Source organism: Giraffa tippelskirchi, chromosome 13 (assembly GCF_054371585.1).
Source record: "Giraffa tippelskirchi isolate mGirTip1 chromosome 13, T2T-mGirTip1v1.2.pri, whole genome shotgun sequence".
NCBI classification, from domain to species: domain Eukaryota; kingdom Metazoa; phylum Chordata; class Mammalia; order Artiodactyla; family Giraffidae; genus Giraffa; species Giraffa tippelskirchi.
This window is the reverse complement of record NC_137287.1, coordinates 83,376,906-83,397,645: the sequence shown is the minus strand read 5'-3', so window position 1 is coordinate 83,397,645 and position 20,740 is coordinate 83,376,906. Positions and strand designations below refer to the sequence as shown.

The 20,740-nt window shown below is 41.5% G+C and overlaps 1 protein-coding gene across 7 annotated transcripts in view; it reads left to right on the top strand.

The window, feature by feature from the left end:
• The window catches only part of RALGAPA2 (Ral GTPase activating protein catalytic subunit alpha 2), a 287,034-nt gene that overhangs the window by 119,358 nt on the left and 146,936 nt on the right, over positions 1–20,740 (top strand). For all 7 annotated transcript variants that reach the window (XM_081558721.1, XM_081558719.1, XM_081558720.1 and 4 more), the window contains 5 exons: positions 2,591–2,681; positions 3,932–4,108; positions 13,378–13,571; positions 14,407–14,505; positions 14,737–14,892. In XM_081558721.1, the coding sequence (XP_081414847.1) occupies positions 2,591–2,681; positions 3,932–4,108; positions 13,378–13,571; positions 14,407–14,505; positions 14,737–14,892 (717 nt within the window). The remainder of the gene's footprint in view (positions 1–2,590; positions 2,682–3,931; positions 4,109–13,377; positions 13,572–14,406; positions 14,506–14,736; positions 14,893–20,740) is intronic.

The window sequence follows — 20,740 nt, the reverse complement described above, 5'->3', positions numbered from 1 at the left end:
GGCTATGTGGGTGCGTTCTGGGTGATTCATCAGATCTGACTTTCACTCAGTTCAATAATTCTGTTCTTATGCATATATAGTCTGCTGTTTAAAGGTCCCATTGAGTTTTTTTGGTTCAACAATTTTATGTTTTGCTTCTCAAAGTTCAGGTTAACACTTTTCAAGTGTATCTTGTAATCTCTCATGATCTCTTGTAGCTTGCTCATTTTTTTGTGATTCCCATCTTTTATTCCTTTAAACTAGTCACAGATTGCAGTTCTGAATCCTTTATCTGATTATCTGAAATCCTCGAGGGGTTGGTGGGGAATCTAAATCTGATATTTGTTGTTTCTAAGATTTGTGCATGGTGGGTTTTTAATTTCCTTTGGTGTTTGGTGACTTTTGATTGTGAGTTCCTAGCTGGCTGATCTGAATCTGCAGAAAACCTGGATTTCTGATGTGATGAAGTTTCACAAAACAGGGAGTGCTACTTTAATTTGGGACTCTGGTTCCTTTTGCCACTGACAGTGGTAATATTAGATTAATGCCCAAGGTAGCCCCATTTCACTGCTCTGGTTTCCGTTTGCTTTGGGTGGGAGTGGGAAGAGGGGGTGGGTCCCTTGAAGGTTTATTTTACTTCCTGTGAGCCCCAGATTTTTATGTAGGTTCTATAGTTGAAGGATATTTTATCTTCCAGAGAGTCAGAAGCAGAAGAGCCTATATTCTGCTTTTCAGTTAAGGAGATAGCCTGTGTATATTCCATTATCATATTAGAAATATATGCTTCCCAGGTGGCTCAGTGGTAAAGAATCTGCCTATAATGCACTAGACACAGATTCAGTTCCTGGGTCAGGAAGATCCCTGGAGAAGGGAATGGCAACCCTCTCCAGTATTCTTGCCTGGGAAATCCCATGGACAGAGGACCCTGGTGGACTACAGTCCATGGGGTGGTTACAAGAGTCAGATACGACTGAGCAACTAAACAACAACAATAATATTAGATATATATCATCCTTCTTTAAAGCTGAGTAACATATTTTTACATACTGTTAATCTTCTAAATATTTTATTCATGACCTACTTATGTGTTTTAGCTTAATGATTATTCCATTCTTTAATTTTACATCTTAGTGCCTCCTTTTCATATATTTGCTTATTTAGTATTCATTCCTTTAGTTGGCTTGTTGAATCCCATGATTTTTGTACCATCTAAGCTGGAGAACCTTAAATATACTACCTTCATTTCTGGCTCTGTTCTCCATCTTGCCAGTCATGGATTTTTGTTGAACATTTATGGTACATTCTTTTTAGATATTTAGCCCAAAGATGGATATTAAAATATCAGAAACTTTCTCAGATTCCTCCATCCATTGTCCATCCATCTGTCTTTCCTCCCTACGTCCCTTCCTTCTTTTGTCACTGTCTTTCTCATGGTCCCCTAGATTCATATCCTTTTGTAATTTAACTTCCATTCCCATGGACAACACTTATATATGCTCTTGTCTGTCATTCTGCAGCAATTTTAGAATTTATCTTTTCTTCTCCTTTTCTATCAACAAAAGACTTATCTGCTCATTCCTGAATTACCATCATAGTTCCATAGCAACTTTCTTCTTAACTCTATTCCACAGATAATAAGTCAACTTAACCATTTTGATTATGTTTTTAATCACAATCAGCTACTGTCTGGAACATAACAGTTGCTCATTTTGTCAATACTGGGTTGAAATTCCTAAGCCTGATGTTGGAGGGCCCCTAGCAGGTGTGCCTGTTGTAGAAGGTGGTCACGTTTCCTTCTTACCGTTTTCCCTCTTCGCCTGACTGCCCTGCATGGCCTGCTGTAATCGGCTTCTTTTCCTGCACGTAGAACTTGCTGATTTCTCAGTGCTTCCTGCCCCGAGCCCCTTCCTGCCTACTCTCTACTACCTCATGTCTGTAGCCTTGTTGAGCAGCTCTCCTGTCACTGTGAGCCGATCAAGGTAACTCTTTCTTCTGCATACCTTTTAGAGAGAGTTGACTTGCATATTTTGCTAATGTACATTGTGATCATTTTGTGTAATTTGTTTTCGTTTTGTCTTTCCATGCCGGTTATGTAAAATGTAGGGGGTGCAGATTGCCTCCCAGTGTTCTAGTCCCGTATTTAACCCACGGTCCAGTGCTGAGCAGTGCTCAGGGAAGCCTGCTGCACCTGTAACAGGGGAGGCATTGAATGGGTCTGGGTGGGGTTTACGCCCTCCCTGCCAACACGTTGGTGACTTATACCTCCTGGAGAATGATATCCATTATGCATGTGTACCCAAGCAGAGGTACAAATAGAACCTCAACATAAATGATTTCCATGTAATTTGGCATCCCTCCTCCATAGACCATGTTAATTGGATGCCAACTGATAAAGCAGAAGCCTTAAATTTCAGATCTTGGGTAATTTATAACTCGGTCACAGTAATTAGTGAACCCATATCCTTCCAATGCAGAACGTCATTCAGTTTTTTGTTATTATTCTTACTGTGCGTTTGTTTCTTTTTCTTTAGACATATGGGCTAGTAACCTAACAGTCTTGTAAAAATTAAAACTTTTCTGTAACCAGCACAATCTTTCTTTCTGTCTGAAGATCTTAGTTCGAAGAAGCAGCAGCCCCATTGAACTGGATTTGAAAAATGACTCACAGCAGATGCAAGGAAAATGTAGGGAGAGACAGAAGAGTAAGTACCAGGAGATGTGGTCTGTGCTTGTCCAGCTTCAACATGGTTGGACTTTGTTTCCTTTTGACTTTCTAACTCAAATGATATCATCTGAAGACACGATGTTGCGATATGGGACATTTTTCTTCATGGAATCCCAGGATAGATGGGTGGTTAGTACCAGTCAAACATTAAACATTACCCAGTTACCTTCGAGAATTGTCTTTCCAGCCCTGGGTCTTTCTCCAGGTGAAAAGCACAACCAGGGCTGATGGTTGATGAGGAGACAGGCCCAGAAGGAAGAACGGTCTTCCTTCTGGAAGTTCCCCCAGGTTTGGAACACAAAGCTTCCGCAGTACCTTGACGTCAGTGGTATAAGTATTTAAAATTTGACTGGGATGCCGAGACGTACCGTTAGGTACTATGATATGTGGCCCTAATACTCTGCTTCCCTGAGGTCCTCTGCTGTGCCCCCTCCTTCTGGGTTGTTCCTGGTGGAGGGCAGAGCAGGAACTCTTAGGCTCCACCGTCTATAGAGTCCCGGGACAGGCAAAGTGAGGGACCTTGCAGGTGACTGGGGCAGCTGTCAGTTCTCTGCACGTGAATACCTGACAGTACATGAGAAACAGCAAGGCTGGGGGACCGTCAGCGGCTGACACAAAGAGCGGCCAGGAGGGCTGCAGGCAGAGAGGGTGGGCACCCTGAGTCTGTGTGCAGCAGACAGGGGACTTAAGGGGCAGGCCGACGGAGGCGGTTCTGTGTCAGACGGAATAGCCGGGTAGGGCTTCACAGCCTTTGACAGCATCATTGTACCATGACAAATCAGAACGTTTCAGTGCTTAGAGGGGAAGAATCTCTTATCGGTGGGACGCCTCATCCCCCGGTGATCCCAGGTAACTCACCTAGGTTCATGTCTAGACATAGATTCTTCAGCCTGGAAGCATGAACCTGCCTTTGTAGTGGGATCAATTCCCATCCACCCTCCAGCCACCCCTGTTTCGTAGTTGAGTAAGTCAGGGTACAAGGTGTAAGGATGTGCTCTTGTGGGTAACCAGGTGAACTCAGTTAAGACCTGTGAAGAGTTGGAGCCCATAAAGACAACTCACGTCTGAACCTGGAAGCTGTGTGTCATTGACCAGGGGCCCCACGCAGGCCCCTGTCCCCTGCATGATCCCCACTGGGGCAGCTGCTTAGGTCCTTGTGTGCTGGGACCATGAACATGCTCATGCCCTGCCATTGGCCATCTCGGACTGTGTCTTCTGTCATTCCAGGTGACAGTGTGAGCAGTGACCCCACTCTGGGCTGCAGCGCCGAGGCAGAGCTGTCCCTGAGCCCCTGGCAGACCTGTGAGGAAGACCCAGATCTGAGCCCGCCCGCGGATACTGTGACCGACGCCGACGCCCGCCACTGGTTACAGCTCCGGCCCACGGATGCTTCGAACCTAACAGGTAACTGCGTCCTTGAGACGAGGCAGCGGCGTTGACAGGGTTTCCCAGGTGTGAGGACGCTAGGGCATCCTTCGGCATAGTGATGATGGGGGCTGCCCCCTCCCGCATGGGCATGCTCACCTGAGCCCCCCAACTCCCATCCCCACCCCCTGGTCATAATTAGCGGCAGAATCTCGGTGTCCTGTGTGCAGAGGATTCTGAAACAGTGGAGGAACAGGGAGGAAGCCCATCGTGCCCACACCTGCTGTCCAACATGGGAGGAGGCGGCTGATATTTAGGCCAACGCTTCGCCATCCCTGACCAGATTTGCTTTACTCTGAAAACAGAGAAAAGTGATTTCTCTGACTTACATGTGCCATGAATCCAGGAGAAGTTAAAGAATTTCAATACTTACCTATTACTGTTTTCTTTAACTTTGCTATAGAATCTTTGATGCATACAAGATAAGTTGTGATGCATGTTATGGACCGGTGAGCCTGCCCCGAGCATAAGAAGTAGAATAGCTGCCCCACCAGTGAGACCCCCCAACAGGGGGGCCCCCTTCTCAAGTCCTTCCTTCTCTTGTCATCCTGTGAATACTGTGACCCTGTCCAGTGTTTTTCTTTTTTAATTAATTTATTTATTTTTTGTAATTATTTAAGCTTTCCTGGGGTTTTTAATAACCATTCCCACTTCTTTATAAAGCGTTAACCACAGTATCTGTCTCTTCAAACAACATATCATTGAATTTTGGTTTTAAGCTTTTTAAAAATGTCATATTCTGTGTTGTTTTTTTTTTTTTTTGCAACATTTTTCCCTTGAGTATTTGTAGTTCTAAGATTCATGAATAGGTTACAGAGCCGAACTTTCTGGGATAGCATCCAAGCTCTGCCAAGGAGTTGCTGGGTGGCCTTGAGCTGGTAAATCTCTCTGTCCTTCAGTTTCTCTTCACAGTAGAGTAGGGATACTAATAGTCCATATTGTAGGGTTGTTGGAGGAATCAGTGAGTGAGCCTCTAAGTCAAGTGCATAGAGCAGATTTCGCTCTTCATATGCATGCACACACACATACACGCCCACACATACACACATATCATGTCACCCTGGGAAAGTGAACCTCTCGAGGTTCAGTTCCCTGACTTATCACACAGAGGGCACCAAGAGAAGCTGGGTTTTTGTTTTGCTTGGTTTTGGTAAGAAATTGTCAGGGAGAGGCCAGTGTTCTGAGGAGCTCAGTGTGGGAGGTGCCCACCACGGCCATATCCCTCCTGGCCCACGATGTTCCCAGGTCCATAGACATCCTTGATGAGAACCGCAACAGTAAACCACAAAGCATGTTGAGTAAAAAGTGGTATTAAACCACTAAAACTCATTATAAAATTAGAAGTAAAGGCTAAACTCTTAACTTAGCTTTTTTTTTTTTTAACTAAGCAAATCGGTTTTCATAAATTACAGTATAAATTTTAACCAGTCTCTGTGTTTTGGGAAATTTCTAATAAAGTAGCATAAAAACTTCATAAAATTTACATAGAAAAATGGTGTTGGATAAAAATCTTTTATCTATGAGATAAATAAGACCAGGAAAAATGATCTCAATGTGCATTTAATGTTTGTCTTAATTAAGACTGGAAAAACAAACCAGTTAGCTGTAAATGAGCAACGCATTGCCTTATAATGCTATCTGTGCCATCCTTAAGAGATAGTGGACATTTTTGGTCTCAATGTTCACCTCTGCCCATGGTAGAAGCCTTGCAAAGTCAATGAGAAAACGGTTGGTAAAACCAATGTGCTTACTTTTATAACTTATTGGGTAGTAATTGGTGCTTCTCAAATTTGTGGTTCTTTCAATATAGAAATGATGAAAATCATTTCTATAATATATATGATGATAATTTCTATAATATATATAATACAAAATCATTTTACATAGAAAATCAATATAATAATTGTGAATAATAATGTCATAAATTTACAAAGGATTTAACAGTTTACAAAGAACTTTGAGACATCCTCTTTGATTTTTATGGTAAGCAGGTCAGGTTGTACAAATTCTGTTTGAGGGGTTGAGAAGCTGAGAGACAGAGAAATCGTGTTGTCTTACTGGAAAGTAGGCCCCAGCATTGGAACTGGCTTCCAGAGTGTTTTGACTCCAATTGCAGAGTTATGCCCACTCCTTTCTTCTGCACTGCTGTTCAAATTACAACTGCCAACCCTATTCAAACTATTTGAGAATTATTGATACACTTATGAAATCGGTGGCTTCTTTGGGTCCAATATTCAGATTATCCAAGGGGAATCATCATCACGGTACTGTTGAAAACATTAGTGCATTTTCAGTAAGCTGAATTTGCCTAAACAAGGACTAGCTTTAATTACTTTTATTGAAAAGAGAGAAAATTGGGTAATTACCTCTTTTGTCTGCCTTCTGGAAAGCTTAGCTCTGATCCCATCTCAGAGTGTGCCTGGTACCCTCAGTCTAATACACTGTGTGAGGTAATTTCATATGATGCTCTCTCTGCTATGATTAACTCCTCCAGATACTCAGCTCTTCTTTGAAATCCTAATATCGAGAATCAGTACACTCAGTTCAATAGTTCATCTTGTCATCTGTGAAAAGGACAAACTGTAATATGATAAGGTTTACAGATTATCACCATTCTGAATTTAACTTTCTGTTCGTAGGAGAACAACTTCTTCATAAATAGACAAAGCAAAACTCATGTTACCCTGATCTCTAGGACATGCAAAGCAAGCGATCCAACAATTTGAATGTATCTTCATCTCTCATTGAATAATCCTACCAGTTATTAAATGCTTGGAATAATAAACTGCTTCCAAAATCTTAAATCCTTCATCATTGGCCAGCTAGCAGTTTAGTTTTGTATTTGCTTTCTTATTTAAATCATTTCATGTTTTCTGGAAATGGCAGTTAGATTTATAGTGGACTGCTTCAAAATGTGTCTGGGATTTGTATGGCAAGATATGGAGACATGGGGGTGACTGTCATGAGGGAAGAAGTTTTTAGAAATAGGGGCACGGGGACTTCCCTGGTGGTCCAGGGGTTAAGAGTCTGCCTTGCAATGCAGGGGACACAGGTTCGATCCTTGACCTGGGATGATGCCACATGTCTCAGGGCAACTAAGTCTGTGTGCCACAACTACTGAGCCTGTGCTCTGCAACAGTGAGAAGCCACTGCAATGTGAAGTCCTGAGTACCACAACTAGAGAGTAGCCCCCACTTTGCCTTAACTAGAAAAACTTCATTGTTTCCTTGGGCAACAATGAAGACCCAGCACAGCCAAAAATAAATAATAAATTAAAAAAAAAACAAATATGGGCACAGCATGCCCCATAGGAGGGCACGTGGGGGGTCACCCAGGTTGGTGGGGAAGTAGGAAGAGAGAGGAAAACATGGGCAACATCATCATTTGCACAGGGAAGGGAAGGCAGGGCAGACTAAGCAGACTGGGGATCGGCTGGTTCAGATCATTTCAGCCGAGTCTGAAGCACAGACACTGGCCCAGGCTGCCAGGTGCCAGACCCTGGAGTGATGAGGGCACCGGGGCATCCTGTTGTTGGTGAGCACTAGACAGAGGAAGGTGGTCAGGATGCCTGGTTTGGGATTGTGAGGTTTACATGTGAACGACATACTCCCTGGTGAGTTGTTTGCCATCTCTAGGAATTGGTAGCCCTGGGAGTGGCAGTCCCTCCTGGCCAGGGAGGCCCCAGATACCAGAGTATCAAGAATACCAAAAATAAGAAAGTAGAATTGACTCTCATGTTAAGTTTTGTTCAGTTGAGCTTATGATTTTCAAGGAGGGGGTATTTATAACTCTATAGAAAAGCTATGACAAACCTAGACAGAGTATTAAAAAGCAGAGATATTACTTTGCTGACAAACGTCAGTATAATCAAAGCTATGGTTTTTTCAGTAGTCATGTACAGATGTGAGAGTTAGACCATAAAGAAGGCTGAGTGCCAAAGAATTGATGCTTTTGAACTGTGGTGTTGGAGAAGACTGTTGAGAGTCCCTTGGGCAGCAAGGAGATCCAGCCAGTCCATCCTAAAGGAGATCAGTCCTGAATATTCATTGGAAGGACTGATATTGAAGCTGAAGCTCCAATACTTTGGCCACCTGATGTGAAGAACTGACTCATCTGAAAAGACCCTGGTGCTGGGAAAGATTGAGGGCAGGAGGAGAAGGGGACGACAGAGGATGAGATGGTTGGATGGCATCACAGACTCAATGGACATGAGTTTGAACAAACTCCAGGACATGGTGAAGGACAAGGAGGCCTGGCATGCTGCAGTCCATGGGGTCGCAGAGTCAGACACAACTCAATGACTGAACAACAATAGCTAAGTATTAATATTGCTGCTGACCTCATCTCTTATTTAGAAAATAAGCATACAGTCTAGAAATACTGCTATTAGAAATAAAAAGATTAATAAGCCATAGCCACAACCAACTGAAGAACTTACCGAGAGGACAGAAAAACTAAGACATTTATCCTGATAAGGACAAATAATGGGATAAGTGTGATGAGACTTATTTAAAGAGAGTTTTAATCACAGAGATAGACAAATGGACTAAAAGAATGGAATATAAAACGTATACTAGATACATAAGGACATGGAGTCGTGGTACATGAAAGAGGTAGCCTTCTAGATCTGACAAGAGAAAGATGGGCTGCCCAGTCAAGCATGCAGAACATTTAGCCAGCGGGCAGAAATCCCTACCTCACACCCTGCCTGCAGCCGAGTTCCAATGGATAAATACTCAAATATAAAAAGGAAAATTTAAAAACTTTTGGAAGAAAATATCTTCTAAAAATCTAAGACCTTGGGGGAGGGAAGACGTTCTTAAAATGAGATAAAAAAAAAACGACTAACCATAAGAAACTGTCGTCATTAATTCAACTCCAGCATAAATGAAACTTTCTTTTCGTTGTCAGAGAGACTTTTAAGAACTGAGAGTTAGCAGAACCTTGAAGGGTAAGGGCCAGCTTCGGTGCTTCTTCTTTTCCAGGTACTTATTAGATCGGTGATACTCTTTTTTTTTTTTTAACATTTTTGGCTGCTCTGGGTCTTCATTGCTGCTCTCAGGCATTCTCTAGTTGCAGCGAGGGAGGGCTACTCTTTGTTGCAGTGTGCAGCTTTCTCATTGCAGTGGCTTCTCTTGTTTTGGAGCACAGGGTCTAGAGCGCGGGCTCAGTAGTTTTGGCCCACAGGCCTAGTTGTCCTTGCGCACGTGGGATCCTCCCAGACCAGGAATTGAACCTGTGTCTCCTGCATTAGCAGGAGGATTCTCAACCACTGGAAGTCTAGTGCTACATCTTAAGATAAGATTCAGTTAGAAGTTTTCAACACTTCACTTTAGTGGAAGAAGGGTCAGTGGTGTTGCCCTGCTTCTGGGATGGGATTGCCATTGGCGATTGGTTGTTCACAGCTGGTTTTTGGCTCCAGGGGAGTGCATGATAGGAGAGGATCAGTCAGTAAGTACTTCAGTCAGGGGATAAATCAGCTTTCAGCTGGAGCCTCTTGTTTGATTTACCTAAAAACAACACATCTTAACCTTTTTTTGATAGTAAAAAATATGTATGATTGAGTTTCAAAATCTCTTTTACTTAGTATATTTATCCCAACCCTGCCTCTAAATGTTGTTACCGAAATCCTTTGACCACTTCTGCTTTGAATTATAGCTTCTGCTTTTAATTATCCATGTTACCTGCCACCAAAACTGTTTTTGCATGAATAGTTTGTCAGTGTCTGCCACTGCACACATTTTTGGAATCTCCACCAGGCTTTGATCTATTTGAAAATATCAAACGTTCTAAAAAAAAAATCATGATGATAAATACCATGAGATTGGTTGCTCACCTTGGAGATCTTTAAATGAATGTTGCATGTCTGGGAAGCAGATGAGAAAGTAGAGGAGTCAGGCCACAGTGATGGTCAACAGAGTGCCAACCTGCTGTTTCTCCACTTTAAAAAATTATTTATTTATTTGGCTGTGCCAGGTCTTAGTTGTGGCATGCAGGATCTAGTTCCCTGACCAAGGATTGAACCTGGGTTCCCTGCATTGGGAGCATGGAGTCCTAGCCATTGGACCACCAGGGAAGTCCCCTATTTCTCCACTTTTTAATCATCAAAGTCTAGGCCTAATTTTTCTGGTCTAAGAATTAAGGTGTTTCAGTTGAGCTTTTGGATTTGTGCCTTTTCAACTCAAATGGGAAAATCATTTCCGAAGCACTGGCCATGCCTCGCCTATACTCCACCAAACCTACACAAAATTGCTGCCATGTGAAGTCACCATGTGGTTGGCTGCCTTATTTTACCAATCACCAAGACTTATTTCATGACTAAAATCCTTTGTACATTTGCAAAGTTCTAAACTTCAGATTGCTCCTGTATTGAAGGCCTGTATGTGTTTGGGGAAAGATGATGTAATTTCTTTGCAAGACTTCCTACTTTAATAAAAAATGTTTAATGTCTCTGAAGCATTTAGTAAAAATGAAACAAAAAGGTGCTCCTAGGCTAGAATACTAGCTTGCTCATGAAAAACAAAATGAACTGTTTGGTATTTTTAAGGTGAACGTGAAATTTTCAGAAATCTCTCAAATCCCAATTTTTAATTAAGCGCCGCTTCACTGAGGAACCATCTACATGTGAAATGTCAGCATCTGTTCTGTTGCTTATGCCACAAGTGGAATCATTTTGGGCAAAAACATTTCAACTCATTAAAAATTTTTTTTCATGGTAATGTTGAGCATGCAGTCATTTCAAATACCTCGAAGAGACTCCCTGTATTTTGATAATGTGATGGGGAATGTTACCTAGAATTTTATCACTGAGGAATACATTTTTGATGGGGAAAGGGGATCTTTCCACCAACAGAGAATGTGCTCGTTGGCAGGTTGCAGGGAGATGCAGGTGGTAAGGTACCTGACCTCTCTTTACTTGGAGCTATTGCTCAAGGGAAATCCTGGCATGACTGGAAGGCTGAAGGCTGATCCCCACCTCAGATGGCTGCATTGTGGGAGTGATGGTTGAGGCTGGAGCCAAGATCTAAGTCACCAAATCTCCTGACTCTTTTCTAACCCCTTAAGGGGTTAAAGACTCATCACATTCTTCATGAGAAAACTACATGCCATATGATGCTGCTTGTTCACTTGGGAGCTTAGGTTTATTTGTAAGGTTCATTGAAGCTTCACCAGACCTTCTCAGATCGACAGATGCTTGATACCGCACTCATTTGACAGACTAATCATCAGGAGGATGAGCCTGGGGTTTTGTAAAAGTCAATCCGAGAGTCCAGAAGGTCCACAATTTGGCTTTTGCTGTCTATACAAGCGCAGTGTGTGGGATTCCAGCATGGATTATCTGTGTCTCTTCAGTCGAGTGTATTTATGATACTGATGTGGGAAATACTGATGTGTTTTACTCTAAGAAGAAACAGTGCTTCTGGTTTTGGGAAGGCCTTTCCATGACACACGTACCATCCTTATGAAATCCTCTGCTTCAGGGTCTTGTGCTCTTTCCATAACGAACATAATAAGCTGTTAGTGGCTGTCTCGGGCACAGTGCAGGAAGCGTCTAGACCCTGGATCTGCCCAGGCTCCTTGTCACACTCTTCTCCTGCTCCTGGCTGGCTCTGCTCCTTCCTCCCCTTGAGTTCCTTGCATCCGTAGGCTGCTTCCATTTCTATGGTTAGACCTGAAAAATCCCAACAGCACATGCACCCAGAATGATGCTCAATGGTGGTGGATGTTTGTTAGTTATCTTTTTTAAAATCAGCTTCTATATATTATTCTGCCATTCTCTTCCTAACTTTTTGAATAAGACATTGAACGGATCAATATTTTCACTTCTAGTATACTCATGCAAGACCATATGTTTTCTTCCATGTGAGTTTTCAGCTACAGTACATACACATATACTACAAAGCAATAGAAAAAGCAAGGAGCACTCTTTAAAAACATTAATAAAATAGGCAAATAGGCAAGAATGATCAAGGAAGAAATACTGGGAGTGAAAAAGGGAACAAGGCAATAAAAACAACATAAAATTTAAAAACAATTCAATAGGTTAATTCTAATAGATTTATAAAAGTAGAGGACAATTCCTCGCTTTACTGAAGCTTCAAATAAAACAGAAACTGTCTTTTTCAATCTGTTCCAGATATGTTGATGCTCTCTCGAGTCAATAATTTTTCACTCAAAAGTTTCAATTATCAGAATTATCTTTGAATCTAAGATTATAAAAGGAACTGTAGGAAAATAAGCAAAGCTTTTCCAACACAGAATTCTATACCCAACCAAGCTGTGAATTACCAGTCAGGGAACCAAGACTTTCAGACATATGAGGACACACTCCTTTCTCAGGCATGTAGGAACATGCCGTCCACTAAAAGGAGAAGAAATATCATGTACCATTTTGTGATTCTGGTCTTACAGATGAAAAGTATAAATATATATTCACATTTTAGCTTCAGGTATAATCAAACCAAAACCAGAAACTATCCAGTGTCCTTCATCAGGTGAATGGATAAACTATGACACCTATGGATATACAACTCCATGGGTGAATCTCTCAAATAAATGCCTTATGCTAAGTGAAAGAAACCAGATGGAAAGGCTACTTACTAAAGGACTCCATTTATCTGACATTCTGGAAAAGGCACTACTGTAAGGATAGGAAATGTCAGTGGTTGTCTGGAACAGAGGTTCGGGGAGGGGACCAACTGCATAGGGGCCCTGGTGGAATGAAGAGGAAGTTTCATGTCAATTATGGAGGTGGTGTATGTGACAGCTACATGATCATACACATTTCTTACAGCTCCTTGAATCCAAGAAGGATAAAACTTGCTATAAGCAAATTATACATCCCACAAACCTGAGTTAACAGTGACAAACGCCACACATGTCACTCCAGCCTCGAGGCCGTCCTGGGCCACTTTTTCTCATGACCATGCTCCCTACGCATCCTACTTACATTCTCCTTCCTCTCCACTGCTTATGAAGACCTTGTCAGGGTCTCCAGGAACTGTCTCGTCATCTCTGGGTTGTCACCGTGTTAGTTGGAAGAATCAGAGTCATCTGACATTTCCTCATCAGTCTCACTTTCCTGTCCTTCCAAGTTATCAGCCGTTTCATACTTCATCTTAGTTGTTTTATTCCAAATTGGTTTACTCTGAGTTTGCATACATGTTCAAGCATAGGTCATTTGCATTAAAGATAAAAGGCTGTAACAATGAAATAAAAATTATGTTAACACACGTTTTCCCTCACAGACAGCAGCGAATGCCTTGCTGATGACTGCAGTATAATTGCTGGGGGGACCCTCACCGGTTGGCACCCAGACTCAGCTGCTGTGTTGTGGCGAAGAATCTTGGGGATCCTTGGAGATGTGAATAATATCCAGTCACCCAAAATCCATGCCAGGGTGTTTGGCTATCTCTATGAACTCTGGTACAAGCTAGCAAAGGTATGTCCTGCTACTGTTACCTTTCATTCTAGTATGGTAACATTGATTTGTCACTTAATCTAAAAACTGTGTTGCATATAACTTTTGAACACATTCTGGATCAAGAGTTTAGATACTGAGACAAAGTACATTTGGTGATCAAAAAATAAATAAAAATACTTATAGTTTGGTCATTTTATACATGTCTAAAAGTTATTTCATTTAATGCACAAATAAACTATTGCTATAAGATATCAAAGAGTGGAATATTATACAATAGTTGTAGTTACTCTCTTTATAAAAGCAATACTGGTCTTATTGTACAGAATTTGAATGTAGAGAAATGCTAAGAAGAAATTTAACCTCACCGTCCACATGGATAGCCATTATTAATATATAATCTTATTTCTGAGGATAATTTTTGTAAAAGTACAATCCCTTGTACTTTGTTTGTAAAAGAATACATACAATTTTCATTATAGTGTTGGTTTTTGTTTACAATATACATTTTCCCCATGTTAATACTTTTTTTCTTTTTTCAAAAATGTGATTTGTGTTTATACAGTATAACTCATGAAATCATTCCTATCACTTGAAGTTCAGGATGACCTCTGCAGGCATTAAGATTGAAGGAATAACAATGCCCTAGTTTTGCATTAGATCTAAAACTAGCACACAATTCAAAAAGACAATGGATCTCATGATAAAAGAAATACTTGTAAATGCGGAAACTTTTCACTCAATTTACATAAATTTAATTGGCAGCAGCTGTTTGACCATGGAGCACGATATTGACGTGTCATTGGGATAAACTGTGTTTTACCTTGCCTAAAATTCTCCTCGTTTCGAATCATAGATACGGGATAACCTGGCAATAAGCCTGGATAACCAGTCTTCTCCATCTCCTCCTGCCTTGATCCCACCGCTCAGAATGTTTGCATCATGGCTATTTAAGGCAAGTGAATATGTGTTTATTCCTTTATTGTAATTTCCCCTTCCTTTCTGAAATTGAGTTTAAAAAATGTAATTGCCCAAGACTGCATGTTTTGAAGACCGGCTGGGTCTTACTCAAGCCAGCGCTTCCCACATCTCCATAAACAACTTTGTGGACAACTGAGAAGTAAATGAAAGGACAAAATGCATCTGCATCTGGGGTTGATTAAATCTCTAAACGTCTCCTTGGCAGGCGACGACGCTGCCTGACGATTATAAGGAAGGCAAACTCCAAGCCTACAAGCTGATCTGCTCCATGATGACCCGGCGCCAGGATGTCCTGCCCAACTCAGACTTCCTGGTGCATTTTTACCTCGTCATGCACCTGGGCCTGACCAGCGAGGACCAGGTATCTGTGAAGCCTCCATTGCACGTGTCACTTTTTTGCAGGTGAAATTGGGGTTTACGAAAGTACCCCCAAAGGTTGAAATTCTCCGTAGTTTCGAGTCTTTCACATGCAGCAGCACCAGTGGCCTTTCGGGAATGAGTCCGACGTGTCTCATCCAGGCTGCTGCTTCTCCCTACTGACTCGACATTTCACCAACCGAATTTGAATTTTACTCAATTTTGGCCTGTCCAGTTCTGTGTGATCTAATCTCTGCCTGTTGTCAGCCTCAGAAATACTCACCTCACTCATCTTTTTGCTGGGGTTCTACATTAGATATTGTTATGAAGAAAATGACTTTGGTCATTTAAGAATGTTTGAAAGCTACTGTTTTAGGAGTTAGGATGTTCTCGAGAATGACCTCACCCTAAATTAGAGTTTCTGACATCTCTTGAAGGGGAAGTAATTTCTCTTAAAGAAATGTGATTGGTGGTTAAGTTGAAACAGAATGGCGAAAGGAGCCACCAGTCACCAGCCTCTAGCCTCTGGCTTTCCTCCTTCTAGAAGCCCCCTGCTCATGGGCGGAGGACAGGGAAGGGGGTGAGACCACTGACTCTCGACTTACTATCTGAATATCAAGCAGGCAAGTGACATGATTGGTTTGTGAAGCCTGGGATTGTCCTGGACTTTACTTGGAGGATGGGTTTAGAAATGTAACAGTGCTAAGATAGAGTAGGACATTGGGCCTGGAGATTAATGAGGAGGTGATTAAACAAATATAGTTGTTTTTTTTTTTAATGGCAAGAACTAAGATGGTAGCATTGGAGAAGGGAAAAAGGAAAGAGACGAGTTTAAGAAATGTGAAGGCATTTAATGTTAGCACCAGGTCCTCTTGACTGATAGTTTGACTGGGCTTCCCTGATGGCTCAATTGGTAAAGAATCCACCCGCAACGCAGGAGACCCTGGTTCAATTCCTGGGCCAGGAAGATCCACTGGAGAAGGGATAGGCTACCCACTCCAGTATTCTGGCCTAGAGAATTCCATGGACTGTATAGTCCATGGGGTTGCAAAGAGTCAGACATGACTGAGCGACTTTTACTTCACTTCCTCTTGACTAATTATAGGTTTGGGAATGGTTCAGAATTTACCCTTTAAATTGATAATACTTATCAGTGAACTTGAGTCATTTGTGAACTACTGAGTAGCCATCCTTTCTGTCTTTGTATGATGCTTCGAATATATGATGCCGACACACAAACCTTTTGATACATGTAAGAGGTCATTCTCCAAATTTGCCAGCCTTGCCTTGTGCCTTATTTAAAACCCTTGTGAAATGTTTCCTGCTAAACTCTTCGAGCTTTAGTCATTGAGCTTTTCCCCCGAAGTAATACCATACTGTCCTACTGTGTTGCTTCTGTCATATTCACTGCATTTCCAGCAGCGTGCAGTGGACATCTATCGAGCAGGTTGGACTTAGATGCATGTAGAAGTAGGGATGTGTAAGTAGACTTGTTTGTACTCCTTGCTCAGATATGTTGCAGCCATCATTGTGGATGAAAGCATGTTTTATAGAATGATGCAACTCAGGGCATGTGGAAGATTAAGGGTAAAAGTAGGAAAGAAAATTAACTCACAGATATTAATGAGATCCCTCAGTGACAGAACCAAGAGAGGAAGGTGCAGTTAACAACCCTGTACCTTAAAGCAGTATTTTGCTAAGTTTTGCAGGAAAACCATCTACTTGGAAATGATAATCAGCTGTACATTCTCTGTAGAATGCTTTGTAGAATTTAATACAAATAAATTTGAAGTCAGCTGTAAACACTTAGTATTTCTAGAACGAGTTTTCCAGAAAGTCATGTAAATAGGTGTGTTTAGAATCCTAGTAAAGTAATGCTCAAAATTCTCCAAGCCAGGCTTCAGCAATTCGTGAACGGTGAACTTCCAGATGTTCAAGCTGGTTTTAGAAAAGGCAGAGGAACCAGAGATCAAATTGCCAGTATCCGCTGGATCATCGAAAAAGCAAGAGAGTTCCAGAAAAACATCTATTTCTGCTTTATTGACTATGCCAAAGCCTTTGACTGTGTGGATCACAATAAACTGTGGAAAATTCTGAAAGAGATGGGAATACCAGACCATCTGACCTGTCTCTTGAGAAGCCTGTATGCAGGTCAGGAAGCAACAGTTAGAACTGGACATGGAACAACAGACTGGTTCCAAATAGGAAAAGGAGTATGTCAAGGCTGTAGATTGTCACTCTGCTTATTTAACTTATATGCAGAGTACATCATGAGAAACGCTGGACTGGAAGAAACACAAGCTGGAATCAAGATTGCCGGGAGAAATATCAATAACCTCAGATATGCAGATGACACCACCCTTATGACAGAAAGTGAAGAAGAACTAAAGAGCCTCTTGATGAAAGTGAAAGAGGAGAGTGAAAAAGTTGGCTTAAAGCTCAACGTTCAGAAAACTAAGATCATGGCATCTGGTCCCATCACTTCATGGGAAATAGATGGGGAAACAGTGGAAACAGTGTCAGACTTTATTTTTTTGGGCTCCAGAATCACTGTTGATGGTGACTGCAGCCATGAAATTAAGAGATGCTTACTCCTTGGAAGGAAGGTTATGGCCAACCTAGATAGCATATTTAAAAGCAGAGACATTACTTTGCCAACAAAAGTCCATCTAGTCAAGGCTATGGTTTTTCCAGTAGTCATGTGTGGATGTGAGAGTTGGACAGTGAAGAAAGCTGAGCACCGCAGAATTGATGCTTTTGAACTGTGGTGTTGGAGAAGACTCTTGAGAGTCCCTTGGACTGCAAGGAGATCCAATCAATCCATCCTAAAGGAGATCTATCCTGGGTGTTCATTGGAAGGACTGATGTTGAAGCTGAAACTCCAATACTTTGGCCACCTGATGCGAAGAGTTGACTCATTGGAAAAGACCCTAATGCTGGGTAGGATTAGGGGTGGGAGGAGAAGGGGACAACAGAGGATGAGATGGTTGGATGGCATCACTGACTCGATGGACATGGGTTTGGGTAGACTCCGGGAGTTGGTAATGGACAGGGAGGCCTGGCGTGCTGCAATTCATGGGGTCGCAAAGAGTCAGACACAACTGAGCGACTGAACTGAACTGAGAATCCTTTCTATTTTAAAGTGTGTTGGAGTAGAAATGAAACAGTAAAATGAGATGAGATCTGTATATTATAACATCTGAGAACCCCTAACATTATTTCAAAAATGGGATTTTGCAGGGTAGAAAAGAGTTTTCAAAGTTTATATGTAAAATTTTAACACTTTAATGTATGCCTTATTTTTGCTTAAGTTTGATCTTTTGTAGTTCATTGTAAAATACATAAATCTTAAATGATGGCCCACTGCTAGTAGTAATCCCACCATCCAGACTTCTAAAAGAGAACAGGGATATCATAAATCTCTATTTTATGATCAGCCTTTTGTTTCGACCATTAGAAGCTCATGTTTTTATGTTTCATAGAATTGACTATTTTGCTGTAACCTTAACAATTATTGGTATATGTTTGAGAAGTGATGACTGTCTGCCAAACAGAATTACTCTAAATAAACTTTATTCCTTTGCCAGAAGTAAATTACGCAGAAGGCTTTCTAATGAAAGAAACTTTTCTCATTTAAGTAAGAAATGTCTCCGGTAATTAGTTTAACTTTTGGTCCACATGTCTAAATAGGTCATGGTGGTTGCTCCAGAACTTCTATGACTTCTGGAAACACATGCTATATTAATTATAAAAAGCAAAGAAAGCATGTACTATAATGAATACAGTTAAATTCAATTTCTTAATTGATGAACTGTGCACCTGTGACTTGGATCATCTCATGACTCTTTCTGTCTTGTAAGAGTTTTCAAAGTGCTGCGCTTTTATGTAGCCTGGCACTAGACAGCTTCTTTATTGCAGAGAGAACCTTGTAAAAAATATTCCTTAGTTTTTAATGAAATAAGTACTAGCTAATCAATTTTAGATTTTTAACAGATTAGTTTTGTCTTCCAAATAAAATCCAAGGTGAATTTCTTCCTCTGGCCTCTGGGTGGCACTCTTGTCTACACAACGGTGGTTCACCAACCACACAGAGCCTTGGAAGTTCCTGGGAGACCCAGCTCCCTGGGGAGCTTGGTGCTGTGGCCTCCAGGCCCAAGTTACAGATGCTTTCCCAGATCTTAGAGGAGCAAAACCATGTCAGTAGTGACTAAGAAAGTGTGGAATTAGAAATAAGATCTAAAATGTTAAAAAATCTTTTTTTCGAACATAAGAGCACTTACAGTAATGGAAGATTTCTTTTCGTTAACAAAGATTATAAAACATCTCTCTGATGATATTCTGTGTTACAGTCATAAAAAGTAGCAGTTTCATCTAGTATAATAACAAATTAGTTACATAAACAAATACAATCATTTCTGTATTCTAAAAAAGTAATCGGAATACATATACCAAACAGCCAGAATTCAAACTGTAGCACATTCCAAACCAACTGTTTTTAATACTGTTTGGACCAGTTACTCAACAGTTTCATAGATAAAACCATGGCCTTATCAAGTGACATGTCCCACAGTAAGATGTGTATAGCGGGAGTTTATGGTTTATTGATGTGATAGAGAAAATGCTTTGAAATAGCTTTATTTTTCCTTGACTCTGAATTTTTAAAGAAAAAATGGATCCTGTTACTGGTTTAGAAAATAATTAAGATGGTAAAGACTTTCAAAAATAACTTATAAATTATGAGTAAGATTCAGGAAGGCTCTTGGGACTGCCTGGACTGGTTGTGCAGGGGGTCTTCTCGCTGGCTTCCCTCCAGCCTGCTGCTCTGTGTCTGGGCTGGGGGAGGCGGAGGGGCGCCATCTCTGCACCACCGCAGCGCCAGACCCGGTGCTGGGAACTCGTGATGTTGTCCATCGATTCTTCTCTGGAGTTCAGTTAGACAAATATCATGACCCGCTGTATAAATAGCTAAGGCTCAAAAGATATTGAGGGCATCTGCCCAGCACCACACATAAGAAGGGCTATGAGAGCTCTCGGGAAGCCTGCCTTATTCCGCAGGGTCTGTCTCTCCCATGGATTCAACACCGTACATGCCGGGCAAACAAACAGGCCTTGACCTCGTCCCTCCTCCTGTCTTGTCTCACCTGAGCTTTGTCCTCAGTCCTGCCCCTGCTCAGAGTCCTCCTCCTTTGGACCCCTCCTCCCACCCCCACCCCACCCCCGCAGTACCCTCCCTTGCTCCTACCCGGTTCCTCACCAGCTTTTCTTCCAAAGCGGTTCCCGGTTCTGCTTCATTTGTCCTAATACTTAAGCAGCTTTTTCACCTCGGTCTCCCCCTCTGAATATGTGGACATGAAAGGAGCTAGGGTTTGGATTTATTAAAAACAGTTCCTATTAATTTCATCATTATTTAAAACATATGGACAGATCAATATGTGTGAAATGGAAAAGGACAGTTGAGGAAAGGAATGTTATTTTTATGTTTCTAAGAACATATATCAAAGACTGGAAAGTTTTCTTTGCTTAAAATTTAAGTAAACTATTTTTTAACAATGACTTACAGATTGAAGGTCTTAATGCAATTTGTCTGTTAAATACATCAAAGTTAAATTTGCCTTTAAATGCAGAGCTTACATCAGTGCAATTATGGTTGCAAATTTGCATATAGAAATTTTGGGAAATGAGGGTCTTTGTCATTTTCATCTGTGAGGTTGCATTATTGTACATGTATGCTCAGTCGCTTCAGTTGTGTCTGACTCTTTGCGACACCATGGACTGTAGCCCACCAGGCTCCTCTGTCCATGGGGTTCTCCAGGCAAGAACACTAGAGTGGGTCTCCATGCCCTCCTCCAGGG